The 19137-nt window shown below is 40.7% G+C and overlaps 1 protein-coding gene across 1 annotated transcript; it reads right to left on the reverse strand.

The window, feature by feature from the left end:
- Positions 1 to 15756: 15756 nt before the first annotated feature.
- LOC101832478 (small proline-rich protein 2E) lies at positions 15757 to 18560 on the reverse strand. Its single transcript, XM_021232996.2, has 2 exons — positions 18533 to 18560; positions 15757 to 16346 (listed from the first exon to the last, which is right to left on the reverse strand). Exon 2 carries the CDS (start codon positions 16328 to 16330, stop codon positions 16109 to 16111), a length of 222 nt encoding a protein of 73 aa, XP_021088655.1. The 5' UTR covers positions 16331 to 16346; positions 18533 to 18560; the 3' UTR covers positions 15757 to 16108.
- Between the last annotated feature and the right edge of the window lie 577 nt (positions 18561 to 19137).

Consider the following 19137-nt stretch of genomic DNA (forward strand, 5'->3'; position numbering starts at 1 on the left):
AAAAGGAAAAGTGGTGGAAATCCACATAAAATTCCACCATCAACAATCATTCAAAAACAAATAAGAATGAACTATCAATGGTCATAAAATTCCCTCAATATTAATGGTCTTAACTCGCCCATAAAAAGACATAGGTTAACAGAATGAATTCAAAGACAGAATCCATCCTTCTGCTGCATACAAGAAACACACCTCAGCTTCAAAGACAGATGATACTTCAAAGTTAAGGGTAGGGAAAAGATTTTCCAATCAAATGGACCCAAGAAACAAGTAGGGGTAGCAATCATAATATCTAACGAATTAGACTTTAAATTAAAATCAATCAAAAGAGATGAAGTAGGTCACTTCATACTCATCACAGGAGAAATCCACCAAGATGAAGTCTCAATTCTGAACATCTATGCCACAAATACAAAGCCATCCACGTTCATAAAAGAAACATTACTAAAACTCAAAGCACATATAAAACATCACACACTTGTAGTGGAAGACATCAACACCCCATTCTCACCACTAGACAGTACCAGAAGAGAGACACTTAACAAGGATACAAAAAATCTAATAGAAGTTATGACCCAATTTGGTTTAACAGACATCTATAGAACACTCCATCCAAACGTGAAAGAATATACCTTCTCAAAAATCGACCCCATACTTGGCAACATAGCAAACCTCAACAGGTACAAAAAAATGGAATAACTCCATGTATCTTATCAGACCACCATGCTTTAAAATTAGAACTCAACAACAACACAAATCACAGAAACCCTGCAAACTCATGTAAATTGAATAATACACAATTGCACCATCCCTGAGTAAAGGAAGAAATAAAAAAAGAAATTAAAGACTTCCTAGATTTCAATGAGAATGAAGACACAACATACCCAAACTTAGCACACTTTGAAAGCAGTGCTAAGTGGAAAGTTCATAGCACTAAGTGCCCACATGAAGAAACTGGAGAATAGTCACACAAGAGAATTAACAGCATAACTGAAAGCTCTAGAACAAAAGGGAGAAAACTCACCCCAGAGGAGCAGAATCAAGGAAATAATTACATTGAGGGCTGAAATCAATAAAGTAGAAACTAGGAAAACGATACAAAGAATCAATGTAACAAAGAGTTGCTTCTTTGAGAAAATCAACAAGATAAACAAAGCTTTATCCAAACTTACCAAACAACAGAGTGTGAGTATGAAAATTAACAAAATTAAAAATGAAAAGGGAGACATAACAATGGACAGTGAGGAAATCCAGAGAATCATGAGGTCATATTTTGAAAAGTTATACTCCACAAAATTTGAAAATTTAAAGTAAATGGACAATTTTCTGGATAGATATCACTTACCAAAATTAAATCAAAAACACATAAGCAATTTACATAAACCTATAATACCTAAGGAAATAGAATCAGTTATCAAAGTCTCCCAAACAAAAAAAAAGCCCGGGGCCAGATGGCTTCAGTGCAGAATTTTACCAGAAATTCAAAGAACAGGTTATATCAATTCTCCTCAAAGTATTCCATGCAATAGAAGCAAAAGGGTCTTTGCCAAATTCTTTTTACCAGGCTTCCATAACATTGATACCCAAGCCACACAAAGGCAGAACTAAGAAAGAGAACTTCAGACCAATATACCTCATGAACATTGATGCAAAAATACTCAATAAAATACTGGCAAATCAGATCCAAGAACACATCAGAAAACTCATCCACCATGATCAAGTAGGCTTAATTCCAAGAATGCAGGGATGGTTCAACATATGAAAATCCATCAATGTAATCCACTATATAAACAACCTGAGAAACAAAAATCACATGATCATCTCACTAGATGCTGAAAAAGCCTTTGACAAAATCCAACACCACTTCATGATAAAGGTCTTGGAGTGATCTGGGATAACAGGAACATACCTAAACATAATAAAGACTATATACAGCAAACCAACAGCCAACATCAAACTGAATGGAGAGAAACTCAAGGTAATTCCTCTAAAATCAGGAACAAGACAAGGCTGTCCACTCTCCCCATACCTCTTCAATATTGTACTTCAAGTTCTAGCTAGAGCAATAAGACAACAAAAGGAGATCAAGGGGATACAAATTGGAAAGGAAGAGGCAAAACTTTCACTATTAGCAGATGATATGATAGTATCTATAAGTGACCCAAAAAAATTCTACCAGAGAACTCTTACAGCTGATAAACACCTTCAGCAAAATAGCAGGCTACAAGATCAACTCAAGAAAATCAGTAGCCCTACTATATACAGACAATAAAAGGGTTGAGAAAGAAATCAGAGGAACATCACCCTTTACAATTGCCACAAACAACATAAAATACCTTAGGGTAATGCTAACCAAACAAGTGAAAGACCTGTATCACAAGAACTTTGAGTCTTTAAAGTAAGAAATTAGACACCAGAAAAGGGAAAGATCTCCCATACTCTTGGATAGGTAGAATCAATGTAGTAAAAATGAAAATCCTGTCAAAAGCAATCTACAGACTCAATGCAATCCCCATCAAAATCCCAGCACAATTCTTCACAGACCTTGAAAGAACAATTCTCAACTTTATATGGAAAAACAAAAAACCCAGGATAGCAGCTTTATATGTAATATCTAGATCCTGAAATAAACCTAGATGCCCTACAATGGAAGAGTGGATAAAGAAAATGTGGTACATTTACACAATGGAGTACTACTCAGTTGAAAAAATGGAATCTTGAAATTTGCAGGCAAATGGATGGCACTAGAAGAAACCATCCTGAGTGAGGTAACCCAGTCACAAAAAAGACAAACATGGTATGTACTCACTCATATGTGTATTTTAGACATGGATCAGGGGATTGTCAACCTACAATCCCAGTGCCAGTGAGTCTGGGAATCAGGAAGTTTCCCAAGAGATATGCATGAAATCCAAGGGAAGTAAAATGAGGCAAGATCTCCTGAGCAGATTAGGAACATCTGGGGAGGGGAGAGGGAACCAGCAAAAAGAGAGGGAGTAAGAGGAGGGGAAAAGAAGGCATGGGGAGCAGGAAGGTTTAATCAAAGTAAGAATAGAGGAGGGCAGGATGAAAGACACTGTAATAGATGGAGTCATTATACGTTTGAGGAGAGAACTGACACTAGTGAGATTTCCAGAGATCTAAAGGATAACACCAAGTGGTAAACTAAGCAATAGCAGAGAGACTACATTAATAGCCCCTCCCTGATGATAAGGTTGATGACTACCTTAATGCCATCCAAGAACCTTCATCCAGTGACTGATGGAAGCAGAGACAGATACCCACAGCTAAACACTGAACTGAATTCCTGGAACCCAGTGACAGAGTTGGAGGAGTGATGAGCAAAGGCATCAAGACCGTGCTGGTGAAACCCACAAAGACAACTGACCAGACAAGGGGGAGCCCTTGAACCCCAGACTGATGGCTGAGAGGCCAACAGGAGACTGATCCAGACTCCATGAATGCAGTGTCAGTGAGGAGGCCTCAGAAATCTCTGGGGCCTTGGGTAGTAGATTAGTGTTCAATATGACATACAAATGAACTTTGGGAGCCCACTCCACATGGAGGGATGCTCTATCATTCTGGACACATTGGGAAGGTCCTAAGCCCTGTTCTGGATGAAATAACAGACTCTGGAGATACCCACAAGGGGGGCCTCATCCTCCCTAAGGAATGATGTGGGGATTCGGTGTGGGGCTAGGGGAGGGCTGGTAGAGATACAAGGGAGGAGGGGTGGGAGAGTGAGCTGGTATGACATGTAAAGCATGCATGCATGTTTCTAAAATATAATTTATTTTAATAAAATAAATATATATATATACAAATGCAAAATGTCTTCATAATGGCACCTTAAAATGTATGGGGGTGCAATACCTCAAGTAGTTAACTCATCTTGCACCTTAACTCTATTTTGTTGATAGCTAGTGTGGTCCCATCGACTAATTTCACTACCTTACAGACTATTTCATATAAATTGTCTACCCTGTAGAACTTCATGGTAAAAACCCTATTTCTGTAGCCATCAATGCTTAGCTTAAGTCAGAGAACATGGCGAAAACTTGGAGGTGCAAATCCAGACGCTTCCTCCCTACTGGGCAGTCCTCATGATATGGGAAGGTGCTATATATGCTGTTGAAGAGTCACCCACTTCTGAGCTCTGCAAGCTACAACAATAACTGGCTTGACAAAAAATGCCCACTGGAACAAAAGTGACATAAATGTATGAGAGCTACCAACTACTTTCTTTTTTGATTGAGGTCCTTCTCCATGAGCCAAAGTGAATAGCTAGCACTAGTGAAAGGGAGAGAATCTGTAGCGAGATGGGATATAAGTAGGCCCTGGGGGATAATCCAATCAGTATTATTATTCTGCTAAATGGACAAATCAACCCAGCAATTCCTAGTGACATTGCTATGCACATATAACTATAACCCTCATTCCTCACCTGAGAAGATTCTCCTTAAACCAGATTTAACATAGAGTCTACAGAACTGAAAAGTTTTGCAAAAAAATAGTGTACTCCTGTGCTTAGCATTACCTCACAGAAGAGGTAGAAAATAACTATTCACGTAACCAGACCATTAAACATTTGAACTCAACTATTCACACAACATCCAATAGCCATGAGAAATCCTAAGCCAGACCAACCTCATAATACAAAAGAAGGGAAGTATGAAATTCTACCACTAGCTGAGGGACGAAGGGCATTTGATAGCTTCTGAGGAAGGAGTGTCAGTTTTTATATGACGTGATCTTTGCTATACTGACCAAACCTCAGCGTCGGCCCTATTGTCTAGAGTAATTAGACTACACAGACTGGAGAAGTCGGAGACAAGGAGATGCAAATGGAAAATTAATGAAGGCTGGGAGGGAAGAGAAGGAAAGGCAAGGTTATCAATGATAGTGAAGGCAGGCAGTGCTAACTGGTATGATAGCTTGTGCTGAATGTGAGACTGAGGGTGGTATTGGTGATGATGATGGAGATGTTGCTGTTGACATGGGATTGGTAGTGAGGATGGTGGAAATTATATAGATCAGCAGCTTTTGAATATATCACTGCCTAAGTACTAATCAGGTGGCTCAGATTGTGCCAATCAGATGGCATGCATTATTTCAATTATGACCAAAGGCAAGACTTTGGCATATTTTGAAGGTTTCACAAGTAACAGTAACAAGAAAATGTTCACCATCTTTAGCCATTAGAGAACTGAAAAACAAACCTACACCAAAAGACCATTCTACTCATGTAAGGATGAGTACCCTCAAAATAATAACAACAAGTACTGGCAGGGGAATAGAGGAAAGGAGCAGAAACTCTCAGACAGTGAGACAGCAGAATAACCCATCAAATATGGAAATCAGTGTGGGGTTTCCTCCGATGTGACTCAGCAGCATCACTTGGGATCATGTAAAAAGAAGTCAGACACAGCACACAATAGAGATGCCTGCACATGCATCTATATTTCAGAACTACTCCATAATACAAGTTAAATAATCAGTCTAGCTGCTAACCAGTGAATAAAAGGGATGTCTTGATGGAAGGAGCTATTATGGGGTTGGGGAGAAAACTAATGCTATGAAAATTTCTAGGAATCCCCAAGGATGATCCCAGTTAAGACTCTCCCAGCAATAGTGGACATGGTGCCAGAACTGGCCTTCTCCTATAGTCAGATTGGTGACTACCCTAATTATCATCATAGAACCTTCATTCAGTGACTAAGAGAAGCAGATGAAGAAAGCCATAACCAAGAACAGGACTGAACTCAGAGAGTCCCATCGAAGAAAGGGAGGAGGGATTGTATGAGTCAGGGAGGTCAGGATCATGATGGAAAAAACCATAGAGACAGCTGACCCCAGCTCCTGGGAGCTCATGGACTCTGGACAGACATCTGGGGAGCCTGCAAGGACTAAACTAGGAACTCTACATGTGGGTGACAGTTGTGTGGCTTGGTCTGTTATGGGGCTCCTGGCAGTGGAGCCAGGATCTGTCCCCGATGCATGAACTGGTGGGATGCCTTGCTCACGCTTGATGCAGTGGGGACTTGGTCTGGCCTCAACTTGATGCGTCATATTTCGTGGAGTCCCAAGTGAGCCCCTGCACACTCTGAGGAGTGGATGGGGGTGAAGTTGGAGGGAGATGTGAAAGAGTGGGAGGTGGAAAGGGAGGAGATCTGTACTTGATATGTGAGATGAATAGATAATTTAAAAGAAAAATAAAAAAGAAGAATCCGCTAACAACAACTAAAAAGGAAATGTGCTAATTGTGTACTGAAGTAATAATCAGTCATAAAGAATAAGAATATCATGTCCATTCCACACAAATGCCTGATACTGGGTATCATCATGTTATGAAAAACACCCTATTAATTATGTTTGACATGGATGTTCCAAATCTTGAAGGAGAAAAACATTCCAAAGGTAGGTTGATGTAGATGTGTAGTTATTGTGTCAGAAGAAGGGGACAAGAGAAAAATACATGGATATTAAGGAGAAGCAATGTCCATAAGTGTCACATGAATATCTGAATATTACATCTGCTAGAGGAGAGGTTGTAGATATGCAGAACAAAATGTGTCCCTCAAGCAAACAAACACTAAGTAATCTTTGTTATGCCCGAAACTTCAGTTAAAACCTGATTACAGCAGAATGACCTGGAGATCCAAGAATAAAAACAAAGGAAAGGGGCATGTCAGGAAGGTAATAGAGTGAATTTTATGGAAATAAGAATTCATGAATACTATCAACCAGATTGTACTTTATTCAGGAGATGAAAGCACAGTGGAAACAACCCAGACAAGGTGACTGAGAGTTTTGGGAACATTCTCTGAGTGCACAGAGTGGAAAGCCGCTGCTCTTCACTCTGAGCATCTGGGACTCTGAAGCAGTGAGGAAGGATCATTCTCAGCAGCCCCTTAACAGCAGCACAAGCTCAGGGGAATGCCTTCCCCATCAGGTGACCAGAGACACATGGAGGTGAAGCGTGGAGAAGATTCTTCTACATCCATGACATGCTTTGAAGGGAAGACGGAATTGTTTCTATGGAAGTAGGGAGGGTGGATTTCCTTCTCCTTGTCCTCATAACTGTTGAAGCACTCACTTGCTCTTGGGTGGACACTTCTGATGGCAGGGAGGAGGAGGTTGCACAGGAGGACATTTCTGCTGGCATGTCTGAGGAAGGCAGGGCTCAGGGCATTGTGGAGGAGGACAAGGCTCAGGGCATTGTGGAGGAGGACAAGGTTCAGGGCACTTTGGAGGAGGACAAGGCTCTGGACAATTTGGAGGAGGACAAGGCTCTGGGAACTTTGGGGGTGGGCACACAGGAGGAGGCTGGCAGGGCTGCTTGCACTGCTGCTGTTGGTAAGACATCGTGCTGAAGTCAGAGGATCTGAAAGATGTTACAAGAGAGTGCTCAGGGGTTATCCACACAGAGAAAACTGGTGGAGACTTGGAATATCAGATCCATTTCTCACTCCACTCATGCACATATTCCCCAACTCCTGTTTTAAAACATCATGGCTTTTCCATTTCCTATCACCAATCTGTGGCACTAGCCTTTGTAAATGCACTTTTTTCATACCTGTTTTGTTCCAGTGAAACAAATAAGGCTGTTTTCACACAAAAACATCTTTGAGACAGTTTCAGATTCTGGTTCACTGAGCTATCTGAGAACCCAACCCTGTCTCCTTTGTCACTTGGGACAACCCAGCATGTTATCTGAGGTTTAGGGTAAAGGACAGCTCAGGAAAGTCCCAGGCACTAATACCTGCTAAGATAGAGGGCTCTGAAAATGACACCAAAAGATGCATATGAAGGATAAATAAACTGTGTTCAAATAAATAAAAGATAAAAAGAAATGCCACCACAATTAGTCCCTCAAAGGGACTACAACCCATAAGAAGATAATATAGACAGACTAACTCAAGCAATGACACTTACCAGGCTCTCCAAAGTAGTCCAGGACTTGAGTACCAGGAGTCTGCAATCATATATCCAAGGACCTCTTTATATGACTGGCTTCCCTGCCCAGTGGAAGTACAGCTGCTTGTCAGTGGGCAGGTCCAAGAATTTCTCAACAAAAATGCAAATTCACACATGCCTGGCTTGACTGGGACTCTACAAATAGGATACAGGAAATATCCTCTTCCTGGACATCATCACTATAGAGTGCTGTGACTCAGTGGGCCCTCCTGTCTTTTCAGTTTCAGTGAGCCCTACCTGGTTGTCTGAGTTCTCTTTCTTGACTGAAGACAATATTTCTTTTCTCTATTAAAACACTCCTATATCCTACTTTACAAACCCTATGTGTTCTGTCTCAGTTTATTGGTGTTTTATGATACATAAACTCATTTGTATACCATGTCTAATGACATATCTGGGGTACATATTTAGAATCACCTCTGAAGAAAGATGACCATGAAACTGCTTACTGAGATAGTTGTCTTTGATAGGGAACTATTGCTATGGTGAAACACCATGATCAAAAAGCATCTTGGGGAGAAAAGGATTCATTTGTCTTACACTTCTACATTGTAGTTCAACCATGAAGGAAGCTAGAACAAGAACTCAAACAGTTCAGAATTTTTATGGCAGGAGATAAACTACAGTTGAATGTAAAAATAAGTTCCATGATGTAATTTCCATTGTAAAAATCTACAAGACATAAAATATAGAAATTTTAACCATAAAATATAGAAATTATTTTTGTGAGAAATATATTGAACTTGGTTTGAATGTTCAGCAATATTTGCGTGCATTATGTTATGTCTCATTATGTTTAATATGAAAAAATTATACTCAAAAAGTGAAAGGAAAACATCAATTGAAAGGTTTCATATGTATATTTTGGTATTTGTAAAAAGACCTTTAGACATAATGATATATACAGATAGAAGTGAGAGTGAAAGAAATAATAATCAGATGGAACCAGAAGACATCCCTGAGTAGGCAACCAATATCAGCAACAGAAACCCTAAAGTCAAACACAGAGCAGATAAGGAGTGCCACTGCTAGTAAACAAAGTAAAAAAATCTATAGAGAGGGTGCAGTTGTGAATATATCTTCTGGATGTTGGTTCATGTAAATTTCATTAAATGAACATTGCTAGACATGAAGAGAGACATTCACCCAAGTAGAAGTATAAGTCTCTTGTATATCCCACTGTCACCCAGAGATAATCTTCCAGACAAAAACACAAAGGAGCAACAACAAAAACCATTCAGAATTCAACTGTGTAATAGATCTCATTTATGTTATATGCATCTACAGAATAGGGTTTGCAACAACTGTAAGATGCATGACCTTCCCAGGAGCTCATATAAATTCCCTAAGATGCATAATATTTTAGGACATGGATCAAAACTTAACAAACATAAAAAAATAATATTTTCAGTGTTTTATCATTCCATAATGGAAAAAAATAGAAAGATGCAGGAAGAGGAATTTAAAATTATACAAACACATGGGGATTAACAATTCTCTTTTAAATGCTTAAAAGATCAAAAGAAAGGATAAAACTTTAAGTTCCTAGAAATGAACCTACCAGAACACATAGCAAAAGGAATGTATTATTAGATAGGCCTACAACATCCAATGAGAGATTAATGTCTAAAATACACAGAGGACAGCAAAAACAACCACAAAGAAACACTCAAGTGCCTGGAGAGATGGCTGAGTGGTTAAGAGCCTTTAACTGCTCACGTAGGCACCCAGGTTTACCTCCCAGCATGTGCATCTACTAGTTGGCAACTTGCTTAGTCTCCATCACAGGAATTTGGCACCCTCTTCTGACAACCAGAGAAACTTCACTCCCACGCCTGAGAGCACTCAGAGACATATACAGAGACACATAATTAATGATCTAATAGAGAAATATCGCTGACTGTGGAATAGAGAAGGAGGGACAAGGGCCAAACAACAACTGAGGATTTTTATAAAACCTCAAGGAATGGTAACAGTTTGTACAGTATATAGTATATATACACTGTGTGTGTGTGTGTGTGTGTGTGTGTGTGTGTGTGTGTGTGTGTGTGTGTGTGTGTGTGTGTGTGTATCATATGCCTCCAGGTGTCTCTGAACTGAAATCCTCTTTCCTACTGTCTGGATTTCAGGATTCCAGGAAATACTATGCAGCCTGCCAATTGAAGAGTCCTACACACCTGCACCATCTGTGAATCCCAAAATTCACCAGCATAGATGGATATGCATAAAGATGCAATCAGCGGCATTCACATGTTTGGAGCACAAAACAATTGTCTAAATGTATTTAGTTCTCACTCAACAAGAATTAATTCACGGCTGATATTGTAAACCTGCCCAGTCCAGGACTACTGATGTAATTTTACTAAAGAAAAAAAATCTACCCAAAATGATTTTACCCCTATCACTTTGCTAGACAAGCATACATCTTAACTACATAAGAGATTTCATCCATACACCCACAGATAAATGTGGCTAACACCTATCATCAATAAAACCCACAGAAAACCACAATGGGACACAAGCCAGAGATGAACAGAATGTGCAGAACCCGACATCAATCAATGCAGTGTAACTCCTGCATCTGCAGCCCAGGAAACATCATTGAAGAGGTGGCTGAAAGATTGTCACAGCCAGAATACCAGGAAGTCTGCAGTAAACTAGACTGAACAACTGAATACCAATGACATATTAAAGAGAAATGGGGGATATTCGTGGGATTCCATCTGAGACCAAGAACTACAGCCAAATAATGACTCCTGGGGAGGAGGAAAATTAGCCTCTCCCAGGGATGAGCCCTCTTACTTATTGTCCAGTGCAGTTGTCAGTCTTGAAACCATATACATAATAACAAGAAAAATGACTCAACAGTTGTATTAATATGTAATTTGCACACATCACACACACGCACAAACATACACATATAAACATACACACACATACACATATGCACACAACAAGGATAATTAAAAGGAAATTATTAATTTCAGAGTGGGGCAGACATAGAAAGTATTCTAGGGATTGCTGCTGGGGATGTCTAGAGTAATAAAGGGTTATGTGAAGTGTTGTAATTCTCTTACAATTAAAAAACATAATTTATAAAGGAAATTAAAATCAAATATTAATGATAAAGCAAAACAACCAAGTCAATAAACAAGCTAAAGGCTAAAAATTTTTAAAGAAAGAAAGAGCAGGTCCTTGCAAACATTTTAATCAGGGCTCAGCATCCTGAATCATATGGGAAATGAAAATTAAAATTACTCTGAGATTCCATGTCAGAGTGACTATCAAAACATCAGTGGTAAAAAATGCTAGTAAGGACAGGAATAAAAGAACCATTATTTGTTGTTGGTGGTTGTGCAATCTGGTGCAATCACTTTGAAAACCATTGTGAAAATTCCTCAAAAGGTAGAAAGTAGAAGTAACCTATAATTCAGGCTCCTGGACATGTACCCAAAGGAGTTTTTTTTTTCTTAACTCATACATACACTGCTATAGTTGTATATGACTCTACTCCTCCCAGCCCCTTCACCCTGTTGCCCGCTCCCTAGATCCACTTCTCCTCCTTCAGAAAGAACAGGCCCCCCAGGGATTTCAAGCAAACATGACATAACAATATACCATAAAACTAAGCAACCCAATAGGAGGAAAAGAGTCCCAAGTGCAGGCAGAAGAGACAGAGAAAGCCCCCACTCCCACTGTTAGGAGTTCAGCAAGAACACTAAGCTACATAACCATAACATGTATGCAGAGGACATAGGATGGACCCATGCATGCTCTGTGATTGTCACTTCAGCTTCTGTTAGTCCCTATAAATACAGCTTAGTTGATTCTGTGAGTCTTGTTCCTTATGTCTTTGACCATCTGGCTCCTACAAACCTTCCTCTCTCTCTTCCATAGCAATGTCCAAGTTGCAACAAAGAACTTTATAACTGACTACAAAGACACCTGTGTTCTGGGGCCTGCACAGAGAGAGGTCTGCACACTAACTCCTAGAAAGGAAAGCCTTGTGCCAGTGCAGGACACAGAGCCTCCAGGGAGCCTGGTGCTGCTTTGCTTGAGCCCGTTGCTCCTCCCTGTCCATCTGAAGCAACAATGGAAAGAAGCCATTCGGACTTTGCACGGTGGGACAGATTAGAGTTGAGGACTTGGGTGTGAGCATTTCAGTTCTCTTTTCAGAACATGCTGCTGCCATAGCTCTGCTGGATCCCCTGGCATGAGCTCCAGTAAGACACTCTGCAGACTGAGAAGCTCAAAGAGCCAGGGTTTATTTCTCACAGCTCTGAAGGACACACATGTGAGAGCATGTTTTAGATGCTCTCTTCTGCAGCATGGCCCAGAGATAGCCATATTCCCTTTGCCTATGTTTTGAGACTTCCGTATCTTTCTATGCCTCATCTTTCTCAAGAGGACACCAGTCCAGCAGGACTAGGGTTGCCTATATAACCTCAGGCTACATTAATCTGGTCTCTGAAGACTACATCTCTATGTACAGTTGCTTTCTACAGTTCTGGGTGATAGAACCTCAATACATAAATATCTGATGCACACATGTCATCCCACGAAAAAATGTCCTTCATTTCAGATTCAATTTCCAACAGAAACTATAGAAAATCTTGAGACCATGAATTGATGACAATTTTGTGAAACAGAGCTATTTCCCATGCTGTGTCAAGCTGTTCTCTGCTTACCTCAGTGGTTGAAAACTACAATACATATGGAAATTGGAACCCAACTTATGTAACCTATGCTTATATTTGGGGACATTAGTACTGATAAAGGATCTTTCTTCATCTGTGTACCCACATATATAATTATTTAACTTTGAGTCTTTATAAAAATTTGTTGCCTGATATTAACCCACACACCTATGAACACATGATTTTTGACAAATAAGCTAAAGACATACAATGGAAAAAAGAAAACATCTTCAACAAATGGTGCTGGCATAACTGGATGCTGTCTTGTAGAAGAATGCAGATAGATCCATACCTATCACCAAGCACAAAACTTAAGTCCAAATGGATCAAAGACCTCAAAATAAATCCACCCACACTGAACCTCTTAGATGAGAAAGTAGGACGTACCCTAGAATGGATTGGTACAGGACACCGCTTCCTGAACAAAACACCAGTAGCACAGACACTGAGATCGACAATTAATAAATGGGACCTCCTGAAACTGAGAAACTTCTGTAAGGCAAAGGACACAGTAAACAAGACAAAACAGAGGCCCACAGAATGGGAAAAGATCTTCACCAACCCCACATCTTGCAGAGGTCTGATTTCCAAAATATACAATGAACTCAAGAAACTAGCCACCATAACATCAAACAATCCAATTAAAAAGTAGGGTGTAGCACTAAATAGAGAATCCTCAATAGAGGAATCTAAAATGGCTGAAAGACACTTAAGAAAGTGCTCAACATCCTTAACCATCAGGGAAATGCAAATCAAAACAACTCTGAGATACCATCTCACTCATGTCAGAATGGCTAAAATGAAAAATACCAATGGCAGTCTATGCTGGAGATGTGGAGAAAGAGGAGCACTCCTCCATTGCTGGTGGGAGTACTAACTTGTATGACCACTTTGGAAATAAGTATGGCGGTTTCTCAGGAAAATGGGAATCAATCTACCTCAAGATCCAACAATTCCTCTCTTGGGCATATACCCAAAGAATTCACATTTGAATAGCCAGAACCTGGAAGCAACCTAGATGCCCCTCAACTGAAAAATGAGTAGAGAAAATGTGGTACATTTACACAATGGAGCACTACTCAGTGGAAAGAAACAATGGAAACTTAAAATTTGTAGGCAAATGGATGGAACTAGAAGAAACCACCCTGAGCGAGGTAACCCAGTCACAAAAAGACAATCATGGTATGTACACATACATATATGGATTTTAGACATGGGAGTGCCAGCCTACAATCCACATCGCCAGAGAAGCTAGGAAACAAGGAGAACCCCAAGAGAAGAACACATGATTCCCCAAAGAAAGCGACGGGGACAAGAACCCCTGAGAAAATTGGGAACCTGGGGGGAGGAGGTGGAAAGGGGAAAAATGGGAGAAAGGGATAGGGGAGGAGAACAGGAGGGCTGAGACAGTGGAGGAATAGAGGAGGGCAAGAAATGAGATGCCTTGATAGAGGGATTCAGTACAGGTTTGGAGAGAGGTCTGGCACAGGTGAAATGTAAGGGGATTCACAAGGATGACCCCAACTAAGAATCTAGGCAGTGGTGAAGAGGCTGCCTTTGATGCCCTTCCCCTATAATGAGATTGAAGACTACCTTGGTTGCCATTCCTAGAGCCTTCATCCAGTATCTGACAGAAGCTGAGACAGGCACTCACAGATAAACACTGAGCTATGCTCCTGGAATCCAGTTGCTGAGAGGGAGAAGAGATGAGCAAAGAAGCCAAGACAGTGCTGGAGAAACCTGCAGAAACAGTTGATGCGACCTAATGAGAGTACGGAGAATCTATTCGTAAAGCTGGGGAACCAGCATTGGACGGAACCAAGACCTCTGAATGTGGGTGCCAGCTAGGAGGCCAGAAGGGCAGTCAGTCTATGGGACCTCTAACAGTAGAGCCAGTGTTTATTCCTAGATCACAAAGGACTTTTGGAGCCCATTCCTTATGGAGGGATATTGTTGCAGTCCAGATATGAGAAGTGGGGCCTGGGGCCTCCCCCAAATGATGTGACATACTTTGATGTCCCCGTGGAGGGCCTTCACTATCCCAGGGGAGTGGATGTGGGGTGGATTTGGAGGATCGTTGGGGAGCATGAGAAGATGGGAGGGCAAGGGAATGGGGGGATTAATATGTAAATAAGAGTGCTTCTAAAATAAATTTTAAAAAATAAGTTGTTGCCAAAGGCTCTGTTAGGGTCATGTCAGTGCCAGAAGCTCAACTGGAGGTTCATCTGTGATAAAAGAAACGTCAGTCATTTATTGACTTCAGAACCTTGATCAATGGGGTTTCCTTGAGCAACATCCTTGTCCCCTCTTAGATTCAGCTGCCTTTTAACATTCTACTCTGTAAAGCCTGGCTTCCAGAAGGGCAGAATGAGAGAAGTGCTGATGTACAGGACTTTGTGAGATCTCAACTCTCAACTAGGAAGAATAACCAGGGAAGAGGTCATTGGACCCCTGAACACCCTTTTCTCTCCAGTTCTTCTATCCAGCCTTAAAGGTTGCTGTCATTTTATGCAGGAGACTCCATACATTCCTCAACTCCTCTTTTTCTCAGGAGTATATTTGAAATGGGGCGAATTGAAAATAAAGGGACACAGTGGGAAAAGAATAATGTTGTTTATAATTAACATTTAAAGAGAAGTTGTGAGAAAGCCACACAGTGGCAGTGTTGACAATTATGTTGAACTGCTTCTAATAGTACAGACACAACCACTGGGCACCACATCATACAGTGATGTCTGACACTGACTACACAACTGGTGATGATTTATTTTCTGATAAAGAATCAAGTTAATAATAGACAAAAGTTAAATAGATTATAGGTAGATGAACAATACATCATAGTTTTCTATCTTGTATTAAAAACATAACTTTTAAGAAGCTAAGGAATTCTCTTCAAAAATATTCAATCAGCAGTCAAGAACATGAATTTGAAATAATATTGAATTTATCTTTTATATGATTCAGACACCACACAATTAAATTTTAAAATTCCTCTACCAAAGGATAGAAATAAGTCAAAATAGTAAGACAATATTTAAACAGCATTTTTCCAAGGAAAAAGTGTTTATTAGACCATCACCAAAAAGGTACTTTCTTCAGGAAGTGAAGCAGCGGTGACAACTGCCTGCCCAGGTGACAGCAGACTGGGAAGGCCAGGGCACAGGAAAGGTATACAGCTGCTGCTCTTCCTCTGAGCATCTGGGACACTGAATCACTGAGGAAGGACCATTCTCAGGGTCCCTGGGAACAGCAGGAAGACAGCCTCACAGGAATGCCTTCTCTATCAGGGGTCATCAGAAGCACGTAGAGGGGCAGGGTGGAGAATATTCCTCTGCATCCATGACAGGATTTGAAAAGAAGATGGGGATGTTTGTATGGAAGTAGGTGAAACGGATTTTCTTCATTTCCCCTGCTTCTGGTGACTCCTGAAGCCCTCACTTGCTCTTGGGTGGGCACTTTGGCTGGCAGGGCGGAGGAGGTTGCACAGGAGGGCACTTTGGCTGCCATGGCTGAGGGGGGCATGGCTCAGGGCATTGTGGAGGAAGACAAGGCTCAGGGCACTTTGGAGGAGGACAAGGCTCTGGGCACTTTGGGGGTGGACACACAGGAGGAGGCTGGCAAGGCTGTTTGCACTGCTGCTGTTGGTAAGACATCATGCTGAAGTCTCAGGATCTGAAAGACATTACAAGACAGTTCTCACAAGAGATCCCCACTGAGGATGAAACTAGGCTTATGGGACTTCAGAATTTTTCTTCTCTTCTTGTGTACCTGTTGAAAATGAAAATCTTCCCCTCTCATTTTAAGATGTCCTGGGTTCCCTCTACTTTTTATGCCCATTCATACAACAAGGACATCTGTTCCACTATGTTCATAGCAGCATTATTTGTAATAGCCAGGACTTGGAAGTAACATAGATGCCCTTCAACTGAAGAGTGGATAGAGAAAATGTGGTACATTTACACAATGGCGTACTATTCAGTGGGAAAAAGCAATGAAATCCTGAAATTTGCAGGCAAATGGATGGCACTAGAAGAAACCATCCTGAGTGAGGTAACCCAGTCACAAAAAGAGAAACATGGCATGTACTCTCTCGTATATGGTTTTTAGACATAGACCAGGGGAGTGCCAGCCTACAATGCCATGGTCAGAGAGTGTGGAAAACAGAACCTTCATTCAGTGGCTGATGGAAGCAGAGGCAGACTCCCACGGCTAAGTACTGAGCTGAACTCAAGAAATCCAGTGACAGAGAGGGAGGACTGATGACCAAAGGGATTAGGACTGAGCTGGTTTAACCCCCAGAAACAGCTGACCTGACAAGGGTTAGCTTTTGAATCCCAGACTGATGCCTGGGAATCTAGCATGGGACTGATCAAGACCACATGAATATGGGTGTCAGTGAGGATGCCTAGGCAATCTATTGAGCCTTGGGTATTAGATCAGTATTTATCCCGGGTATACAAATGGACTTTGGACTCCCATCCAACAATGAGAGATGCACTCTCACCCTGAACTCTTGGGGCAGGGTGTAGGCCCTGCCCTGGATGAAATGACAGACTATGTACACCCCCATGGAGGGCCTCACCCTCCCTGGGGAAATGAGGGGATATTGGAGGGGTTGTTGGAAGGCACAGGAGGAGGGGAGAGAAAGGGAGGGGGATCTGGAATTGACATGTGAAGCAACCTTGTTTCTAATTTAAATTTAAATTTAAAAATTATATATAAAACTACCACTGGGACTAAAAACCCCAGGAGCATAATGTGGTACAAAATACTCAGTTTTAAAAATGAGTGAGCTAGCCAGATCTTTTAAGAATTCTCAAGAAAACTGAAGACCCAAGTCAGGTTTCTTTGTTTTTGACAACACCAGTGGTTGAACGTCAGGCCTCACCTGTGCTAGGAAAGTGCTGGACCACTGAGCCACAACCCTGGTCGTCATAGTGACTTTTAATAATGGTCATTCAAACACAGCAATAGTGGGGTGTAAAGAAATTCATTGTGTATATTCCTGCTCACTACCTAATCATACTGGAAATCAGCTGAGAAGATACATGAAGCAGAACCAGTTTGAAACAAAGGAAAAATAAGCAGAAATGTGGGGAAGAGAACATCTATTTCCTAAAATGCGCTAGCAACACACCTAATGCTCTAGCAAAAGAGACATGGAGATAATTTGATATTTGGTAGGGAAACTAAAATTGCAGGTGTGAGAAAAAACCCTAATTTCTCATATCTAATACTTCATATAGGAAAACTTGTGAAAATAAAAATGAATTCTGCAGTCAAAAAAAAGATGTCCTGTGTTCCCTCTACTATTAAACATTTTTAAATGCCATTAGCCAACCATTCTTTTATCTTATGTCATTATTCCTAAGGATATACTTCTGTTCCACAGAACTGGAAAATAGTGTTTATATGACTAGAATATCCTCCTAACCCTAGCATTCTTATAAACAGTACCCATCTAATGCTAGTATATTTCAAGTAGAATGACTGAGCAATACAACAGATAGCTGTTGAAAGAATAGGTGTCCCTCTGAACCGCTTGTGACATATTCTTTGAAAAGGATTCAATCGAGATGTGATTAAAAGAAAACTGCATGTTTTGCTTTGTTCTCATCTCAAATGAAAACTTCCTCAATTATCTTGTCTTTCCATGTAGATACCAAATTACAGTTCATATAAACAAAAAAGCAAACTAGTAAAGTACATGATTGTCCTCCATTCCTAAACCTGCATCTACATCACATTTATCCCAAGATCAGCTTGGAATTACCAAGATTACTGTGTTTAGGTGGAACTCCTCACATGAGAATACCCAAAAGGCAGACCCTATCAAGAACTCAAGAAATCAGACTCACCAGATTCTCCAGAGTAGACCAGTGCTACAGTACCAAGAATACTACAGCCAAGTGCTGAGACTCTCTTTATAGGACTACCTGCCTCACCCAAGGGGAAGTAGATCTGCCTATCATGGGCAAGTCCAAGAAATTCCTAACATAAATGCAAATCCATCCATAAATGGCTGGACAGGGACTCTGAGAAGTAGGAAATATCCCATCCTTGGCTATCATCACTGGGTTGACTCCTGTGACTCAGAGGCCTTTCCTTCCCTCTTGGTTCCAGTAATCCTGGCAGCTGGAAAAGTTCAGGGATTCTCCAACTGGTTGTTAAAGCTCTTTTTTGACTGGAGACCATACCCATTTGTGTGTCACAACAATCCTGTATCTTTAACTCATGTTTTTGTGTTACTTGTCCTTCCTTAGTTTGTTGCTATTTTTCAGTATAAACCCACTACCATTTTGAGTTACCATTTTGAGTTTTTTTTTGTGAGGTGGAATATTTTTGTTTGTTTGTTTTTACTTTCATCAGATCTTTACAAGTTTGTTAGAAGGAAGAAGAGAAGCAAAAGAAATTTCACTCTAGTCCAAGTTTCCCCTTTAACAAGTCCTGTGTTCAGAATCTT

Source organism: Mesocricetus auratus, unplaced genomic scaffold (genome assembly GCF_017639785.1).
Source record: "Mesocricetus auratus isolate SY011 unplaced genomic scaffold, BCM_Maur_2.0 Super-Scaffold_100009, whole genome shotgun sequence".
Taxonomy (NCBI): Eukaryota; Metazoa; Chordata; class Mammalia; order Rodentia; family Cricetidae; genus Mesocricetus; species Mesocricetus auratus.

Bases quoted from the DNA above. Each gene is read 5' to 3' on its own strand.
- LOC101832478 (XM_021232996.2), bottom strand. From the start codon at position 16,330: ATGATGTCTTACCAACAGCAGCAGTGCAAACAGCCTTGCCAGCCTCCT.